Source organism: Morus notabilis, unplaced genomic scaffold, assembly GCF_000414095.1.
Source record: "Morus notabilis unplaced genomic scaffold, ASM41409v2 Scaffold989, whole genome shotgun sequence".
NCBI lineage: Eukaryota > Viridiplantae > Streptophyta > Magnoliopsida > Rosales > Moraceae > Morus > Morus notabilis.
In genome coordinates, this window is record NW_010363328.1 from 389303 (window position 1) to 398296 (window position 8994).

General features: G+C 31.2%; 1 protein-coding gene across 1 annotated transcript; it reads left to right on the forward strand.

The window, feature by feature from the left end:
• Positions 1-305: 305 nt before the first annotated feature.
• Positions 306-3253, forward strand: LOC21401005 (myb family transcription factor PHL5). Its single transcript, XM_024169585.1, has 7 exons — positions 306-911; positions 1021-1243; positions 1358-1434; positions 1535-1574; positions 2065-2119; positions 2265-2334; positions 2860-3253. The coding sequence occupies exons 1-7, from the start codon at positions 306-308 to the stop codon at positions 3103-3105; spliced, it is 1317 nt and encodes a 438-aa protein (XP_024025353.1). The 3' UTR covers positions 3106-3253.
• Positions 3254-8994: the final 5741 nt, after the last annotated feature.

The following is an 8994-nucleotide window of genomic DNA, read 5'->3' on the forward strand; positions in this document are numbered from 1 at the left end:
TGGTTATATCAATAACAGCATTGGGCATCCCACAATTTTTTTTTTTCCATTACCTTTTTTTAAAAAGAATATTTTTAGTGCATTGGATATATAGTGCTTTCTGTACAATACAAAGCTTACGCTTGAAGTTTTTTTATTTCTTTTTTTCTCATTTTTTTAAGAATATATCAGAGGAATTCCCATGCCTTATAATCTGAATTCAATATTGCCTACTGTTTTCCTTTCTATCTTGACCTTCTTCTTGGGACAAAAACATTTTTTTTTTCTCTTGCATTTTTTTTTTTTTTTTTTGAACTCATCTGTAAATGAACGATCACAAGATTGCTTGCCAAGGAAGAAATCAAGTTCAGCAAAACCATGGACTAAAGATCACAGACCGCAGCTTCGAATTCGTTCCCCGATCTTCCCATCTTTTCGGAGTCCAAAACCACCCGGAAAACATGGGAATTTGGACTCGACAGCAGCCCTGCACCATGGATAATCAGGCAAGGCTATCTCAGCTCCAAAATCTTGTTAGCCCTGTTAACAACAACAACAACAACAACAACAGCGACAAATCCTCCTCATCAACCATCATGATAAGCTGCTTCGAATCACCCGCTTCAGCCTTCTATGCCACTGAAAGATGCATGAGATTTGCTGAATATGATTCCCAAGTTTGTTATGACAATCCTTCCTTGAATTCACACTTCTCTTCAGGCCACCAGTCTTCTGCTGAGAACTATTCCATTGACACCAATGACCAATCCGAGCCAAATTTCGAATTCCGAAATTCCCTTCAACCAATGGTGAAACCCCATCCATCCTTTGGACATGATCAACGCAATAAGCTTCATATTGATACTGCTACTACCGCATCATCAATTAGGAGGCAGTTTTCTGTCCCTTCAAAAGAAAATCAGGATCTTGGGGTATGCCAATGTCTTTATTATTAATTTTTTTAATGTTTCAATCCTTTTTTTTTTCTTTTGGGAATTTTTGGTTTTTGGTATTTTTACTCGATTTTTTTCCTTTGAGTAGGGCTATTGTGGCTCGTTTAATTCTCCGATTTCGCAGCTAAATTTTGCTTGTCATCAAGAGAAGCAATCTCCAAGATTTTCCTCTGGAAATGGTTGTATTAGTACTATTACTCTTAACACTGCTTCAACCGGGCCCGGAATCTCTAGCAAAACAAGAATAAGATGGACTCAGGATCTTCATGAGAAGTTTGTGGAGTGTGTAAATCGCCTTGGGGGTGCTGAGAGTAAGTTATTTTTTGTGTTAATCATTTTTTTTTTGGTAAAATGATTAACAAATAGAAGAATTGATAATCAATTGAGTGATATTTTTTCCTTTTTTGCTGATTTTGTACTTATAGAGGCGACCCCTAAAGCAATACTGAAGCTTATGGATTCAGAGGGATTAACAATCTATCATATCAAAAGTCATTTGCAGGTATCAATTTCAATTCAAGAGATTTTAGTATTTGTCCTTCTTATTTGTTTTTGTCCATTCTTAATCATACTTTGTCCTTTTTTCTTTGTTTCTGTTGTAGAAATATCGGATTGCAAAATATCTGCCAGACTCTTCTGAAGGTAAATCTTGCCAACAAACTTGGTGATAAAGTTCATGAAATACTAATTGCCACTTTTCTTTCTTTTTTTTTTTTTTTTTTTTTTTTTTTTTTTACATCTTTTAGTACTAAGAAAACATCTTTAACTTCAAAGCGCCAAAAAAAAAAAAAACCTTAAAAGATGTTGAAAAGAATGGCGAGTCAGATGAATTTATGTGTTTAGAAACCTTATGATCTAAAGAGCTTAAAGCTTGTAGAATGATTAATTTAGATTTACATGTTCAAATCTAAACAAAACAAAGAAGGCACAAAAGATTTCAAGTAAATTTTTAAGTTTAACTATACCATTCTTGTTTTGTTTTAGTGTAAAGATTTTGAACTTCTGCGAGTACACTTTGTTTTATTAGTTACTTGAGAAGATTACCACAATTCTCATTCAAGAATTTCTATATGTCATCTATGTGGTTTACATTATCAGTATCTTATATGTAAAGAGTGTCTTCTATTTGCAGGAAAATCTGAAAAAAGGGCTTGCATAAATGTCACACCGCAGCTTGAAGCGACAACGTAACGCCTTACTCTATTTTTTAATTTTTGTTTTCTCTTCTGATTTTTTGAGTTCTTCATTTAGCTATGTTAAGAGATTTATCTTTTTTAAATGAGAATTTAACTTTTTCCTTTTTTTTTTTTTTTTTTTGGGCTTCCTGGACAGTGGCTTGCAGATCAAAGAGGCACTGCAACTACAATTAGACGTGCAGAGACGCCTTCATGAGCAGTTAGAGGTATGGTTTTTATATTCCTCAGTCCAAATATTAGAATATTAAGACAAAAGTTATGAATTACAAGGCAAAACACCTACAATGACTTGGTTAAAAACAGGGGCCTCTTTCAAGGCTGGAGTCAAACTAGAAATAAGCATTTCAACTTAAAATTTTAGAGGGAGGTGTTGCCAGTGCTAATGTGCATATTTTATTTACCGGTTAAGAAAGGTTATTTCATTTGTCATGTCACTTGGGATCAAAAGTCAGTCGTAAAGATGATTTTATGATGAAAAATGATGTACATCATGAAAAAGTAGTTTCATAATTATCATATGAACTAAAATATAAGTTACGAAGAGTAAAAACGCTGTAATAAAATAGCAATTTCACAGAATTTTGATATGCGCGCATTCTAGACGTACCTATTAAAACTTTTTACAGTGTATATCATTTTTATTTTATGATATGAGACGTTATTCGTATACTCTAAGAGGCATGTAAAACTCTACTATTGAATGCTTTACAATGTTTAGTCCTTCCCAACAGATTCAGAGAAATTTACAACTCCAAATTGAAGAACAAGGAAGGCAACTAAAGATGATGTTTGACAAGCAACAGAGAAAAAGTAATAGCCTGTTCAAGAGTCAGTGCTCAGCTATTACATCCCCTGATCTTGATCATGATCATGATGACGATTATGATGATGCCCCATCAAATAACGGCATTGATGAAGTTCAAGTTTCCATTGCTGAAGCTTCAGGGAATACCAATTTCCCATCCAAGATAAGTTAGCTAGATAAAAAGAAGTCCTTTTTAGTAAGAAAAAAAAAAAAAATACTCATGTCGTTTTGTTGTGGTTGCAACAAAAAAGATCACACTGCCATATCAGTTAAGGATGGTTTTCAAAAATGAAAAGGAGAAATACTGACGTGGGACTTAAGAGAAGCATTGAAATATGTGCACTTCTATGGTGTTTGAAAATGATTACCATCTTCTATGTGGTTCAGTGAGCAAGATATGGTTGTGGATTTGGCTCTTTTTATTTTTTCTCTTTTTTCACATAAATTAAGTTCGTTTTTTTCTTTTTTGCCAGTGTTGTAAATTGTAACAATTTCTTGCTGTTACTATTGTTATATCCTCGACCTATATTTGTGTAATCATAGTCAATACTTTCCACTGTAAAAGTAAGATAGAGAAAAAAAAAAATATATATTGGTGAGATTGAGTTTGGATAGACTGGAAACTGAAGAACAAATCTATATTTAAGTGTATTTTCAGTTGAAATAAAGCTTTAATTCTTTAACAAGTAAGTGCCATGTCAACTTTATATGGGCAGAATATAATGGACAGAAGAATGGTACTTTTTACGAATAAGTGCATGCATTGATTTTCAAAGTTCTTAAGAGGCACGGGGAAAAAGTAACATTGTCGTTTATGATGTCCTTGTCGTTAGAAAGTTGTTACCGTTTGTAAGATGTTACTTTTAGTCGTTTCAAAGTTATTTTTGTACACTAGGGATGGTTTAATAATGTCTTCTTTATTCTAATGTTTTTTTACGAGATTTTGTTCTGATATTATCGTTTTGAAATTAGCGTTTTTAACTTGTTTTCCAAATTTAGTGTCGTTTTTTAATTCGCTGTCGTTTATGATAAATGCCGTTTAGAGAGATTTCCCTTCCCTTTATCGTTTTTCATTTTTTAATCTATCATATAAAATTTAATTATCAAAAAATAAATCTATCAAATTAAATTTATTGTCGCAGTTAGATGTCCTTTTTAACGGATGTCGCTTTTTCTTGTTTACGTTTCCTTCTCATATTTATATTGTTGGGTGACTATGTTGTCGTTCACATGAATTAATCTCATTTCTTATTTACGCTTCCTATATTAATGCTGTCGTTTTCCTAATGTTATTGTCGTTTATATAAGATGTCACTTTTTAGGGAGACATAATGCTAAAAACATCCTTTATATACTCGAAATATAAGATTAAACATAAGAATGTTGAGAATATTTGTTAATCGAAATATAAAGGGTAACATTTACTGGAATTTCAGAAAAGAACTCTTTTGACCTTGGGGTTGTCCCACCTTGTTCTTTTTTTGGGTCACAAGTCAAATTTCAATCCGACAAGATTTAACATCAACATAGTATACTGGCTTGTATCTCTCATCATTGGAAGGGTTTGTTCTCACTATCTTTTCCTTAATGCATCTCTAAATAAAATTTAGAAATTAGGAAAATTGAAATCCGCTTTATTTGAGGCAATTTATTATCTTCAACTACGATCTGTAAATCTTTTAAGTCTCGTTCATTTCACCGATTTTTTTTTTCAGTTTTAAGTTTTTTCAGTTAAAAGCTCTCATAAGATGCCACATCTAACTTTGTTTATTACAGTTAAAAACTCTCAGAAAATATCATATCTCAACTCGAATTAAAAACTTAAATCTGTAAAACGAACAAGGCCTTAAAGTGTTGTCATTGATCGTCATGTTTCTTGGAGTCCCACCACTGACTATCATTTTGTGGTCATAGTGTTGTCATTCTATGCTTTTGTATTTTCGTCCCTTTCTAGTTTAAAAGGTTAATTTTACAATTGGCTCTAAACATTTGTGGGTTGTTTGGTTCACGTATTTGAGTTAGTAATTGTGATTTTGAATTTAGATTTTGTGAAAAAATCTATTGTCGAAAATTTTTTTTAATTTAAATTTTTTATGAGAGAAAATATTATAACAGAAATTAAAATCATGTCAATAACATTTACTTTTAGAAAGTTAACAGCCCTACAGGTGAAATATACAGATTGTACACCTCTTAATACAGGAGTTTTTTGCTCGCTTGTTTAGTGTAGTTATGGCTTCGCCGTCCATATCTTGCTGGTGCGAAAGCAACCGCAACTATAATTAAAAGAAAATGAATATGGAGGAAGAGGACATTGGAAGAATACAAAGGAATTCCTGGTAGACTACTAGACTACGACTATAATACCAATCATGAGTGATGATGATTTTATCTTTTTGAAATCCTCACATACCAATATTTGCATACTATATTTTGTATGGAAATAAATAATTTATTAATGAAAAAGTTAAAACTGTATATATATCTGTATATCTATATATGTATAGAGAATGTTGTATTTTTCACCAAAATGCTTTTTTTTTTCTTTTTACTCTTAAATTTTATATTTTTAATTTTGGTCCTTTTTAAACCTTTTTTTAATAGGTTTGCCCTGATTTTTTTTTTCGTTTTAATTTTTTTACCTTAAAACTCTATTTATTTCTTCATTTTAGTCCTTTATTTTGTTTCTTCTAGCTTTGATCGAAACCATACACCCTTTTCCTCTTTTTTTTGTTTTAGTCCGGTATTTTATTTTATTATTTTGTTTTTAACTAAAAAATTATTTATTTCTTCATTTTAGTACTTTTTTAACCTTTTTAATTTTTTTTCCTAAAACATTAGTTTTTCTATTTTGGTTCTTTTTTACCTAAAACTTATTTATTTCTTGTTTTGATCCTTTTTGGCCTTTTTTTGTTTCTTCGTATTTTGATCGAAACCATACACCTCCTCACTCTTTTTGTTTTAGTCCAGTATTTTTTTTTTCTTTTTGCCTTAAAAATTATTTAAGTTAATTCTACAAATGGTCCCTGAGATTTACACTCAGTCTCACTTTAGTCCATGACTTTTCAAACATCGCATATAATGTCCCCTGAGGTTTAATTTTATTTCAGTTTCAGTCTTTCCATCAATTAGGCGTTAAAATTTGATAAAATCTGTGTAAATTAGAGTCCAAAAATAGAAACAGCTACAATTTTAGGTATATCTGTACAAATTAACTTTTAGTTATTTCCATCGTTTTAGTCTCTAAACTTTATATGTTTTCAATTTTAGTCCATAATTTCTACAAATTCTATCAAATATTTAACACCAAACTACCAGAAGGAAAAAAACTGAAACATAATAAAATTCAAGGGACCAACTGTGCGACATTTGAAAAGTCATGACTAAAGTCAGATTGAGACTAAATGTCAAGGACCATTTGTGAGATTAACCCAATTATTTATTTATTCATTTGGTCCGTTTTTACCCTTTTTATTTCTGGACTGCAACTTTATTTTTTTCTTTTTAGTTTATTATGCTCTAAAACTTATTCATTTCTTTGTTTTGGTCTTTTTTGGAACTTTTTTTTGTTTCTTGCCCTAAAAGTTTCTTTTTCCCATTTTGATTCCTTTTTGGGATTTTATCTTCAAATTTTATATATAAATTTTTCTGGTGCGTCTCTATTTAATCTGTTCTTGTATAATTCTTATTATTTTAATACTATACTTATAAAGATATTTGTGTTGATTGTGTATTAACAAACAAACTAACTAAGATCTTTATTTTACTTTAAAAAACTAAGATCCTTACTATTAGATAAATTAAAAAAAATAACGCGATAATTAAAACTTAACGCGCGAATTACTCTATACACATAGAGTTTAACTAGTATCTAAAAAAAAAAGGCTTAAGACCTCTTGTCTAATGGCGCAGGAGAATTTTGCATGTTCGATCTCTGTTGTATAAAAGAAGAAAATAAAAAATCAAATAGTTACATGTCTATTAGTTATATATAAAAGTGGCTATAAATCATACCTCGACGTCTTTGTGCCTTTGCTTTAGATATAAATCCTACTTTCACGTGCAGTAGCTCTCTCTTCCTTTTGATTGGTTGATACAATTGAAGCGTTTGGTTTAATTGAAGACACGTAAGAGAAGTCTTTAATTTCTTTCATATGCACGTGTCGACCTCACTACAAGAAAAAGAGATTTTTGCGACGACAAAAAGTCGTCGCAAATAAAGTTTTTTACGACAACACGTCGACATAAATTGTCGTCGCAAATAATTCGTCGTAAATAAATTATTTGTGAAGACATAGTGTCGTCGCAAATAATCATCGCTAATACGTTGTCGCAAATTTCTCGTGATATGATCTATTTTTGCAACGACATTTCAAATTGTCGTTGCAAATAATCTTTTTTTTTTTGCGACGACAAGTCTAAAAAAGTCATCGCAAAAAAAAATGAAATTAATTTTTTTTATAATTTTTAAAAAATGGCAATTAATTAATTTTTAATTAAACATTATTATGTTACATACTAAATAGAATTTATTAAGATACATTAAAAGTGAAATATGAATTAATATTAAAAATAGTAAATTTAAATAAATTTATAAAATATATTATGAATACTACATGAAGTGCATATATAATGTTAAAAAAAAATATAAAAGTCTAAATAAAGTGAAAAATAAAAAGTACATATAACGGAACTAATCGTCTAAGTTTGCAGCATTGTCAGCATCTGAATCATCATCAGTACCGTCATCATTTGAAGGAGGCAGAGGAGCGTCTAGGTCAACTGGTTCTGGATGATCAATCGTAGGTAATTGGATGTTGGGCGGCAATTTAGCCATCAACTCTAACACCTTCACCTGATTCTCATAAATCTTAACTTGTTACCGGTACGATTTCTCTAAATAACGACTCATACGTGGGTCAGGTTGAGCCGATGATATTGCGTCCGGGTATGAACCAGCAGATGAAGAAGAAGCTCCGGAGTAATGCTTTTAGGAGAGCATCAGACCCACTCATATCTTATGTCCTCTACGCATGCCAAAAACTACTGGTTCCCGAATCGAATTCGGGTGCGAAAGCGTGGCGGGGAGGCGGATCGTGTATAACAAAAATTTCAGAAAAAATTTTGAGATACTCTATGGATTATATTAATTTATGCACGAATAAATTAATCGCATTAATTTACATCAAGAACTCGATCCCAGAAAAAAATACCTGGAAGCCGACTCGAATGATATCTTGAGTTCTTTGATCACGAACAGTCCTTGCTCCAATCTTTGTGTTTAGAATACCAAAGTCTTCCACGTCAATTCCTTGATTCTACGTAGACGTGTGTGTGGGCACACGTGAGACAAAATAGGTTTCTTAAACACTCAAATTTCCACAAACACCAACGCATGCACGATGTGGAATTTTTGGAGAAAAAATTTTCTTCTCTCTTTTCCTTAGAGAAATTCGGCCACACTATATTAGGGCTGAAAAAAATGTTTCAAAAATTGTATCCACAATTTTCTATCATTCTCATATTTAAAGAGTAGAAGTCAAACTTCAAAACATGATCAAATCCCTATCTCTAATTTTGAATTTTGGAACAAAAAATCCCTTCCACCTTATCCTATAGTGGCCGGCCATGATAGGATTTCCTAACCCTGTGTGTGGCGCCAATTCAGATAGGGAAGGAAGAGAAAAATCATCTTTTATCCTGTAGTCCAATTTTGATTCAGATTCAAATTCAAATTTAAGTCAAACTTAAATTAATTTGACTTCTAAATTGAACAACTTATCAAATAAGTTTAAATGGATAAATCTAAATGTGTTCAAATTCAAATTTAAATAATCACATTATTTAAATAATAATTAATTCTCAATTAATTATTTTTTGAGTATTTAATTTTAGAATTCTGTAATTCTAAAATTTCCATTTTGCCCTTGAGTACCATTGATTCTGCATCCTTGAGTACCATTGATTCTCTAATGGATAGTGATTCATAAAACACATTCATGAACCAGAGCGCTCTTACTAATCCAAGTACCGAATCAACACTCAAGAGAATTATTTATCT

Excerpts from the sequence above, each read along its gene's own strand:
- LOC21401005 (XM_024169585.1), top strand. The coding sequence starts at position 306 with ATGAACGATCACAAGATTGCTTGCCAAGGAAGAAATCAAGTTCAGCAA. Across the intron at positions 1,244-1,357 it reads TCGCCTTGGGGGTGCTGAGA|AGGCGACCCCTAAAGCAATA; the intron begins GTAAGTTATTTT and ends TTGTACTTATAG. Across the intron at positions 1,575-2,064 it reads TCTGCCAGACTCTTCTGAAG|GAAAATCTGAAAAAAGGGCT; the intron begins GTAAATCTTGCC and ends TTCTATTTGCAG.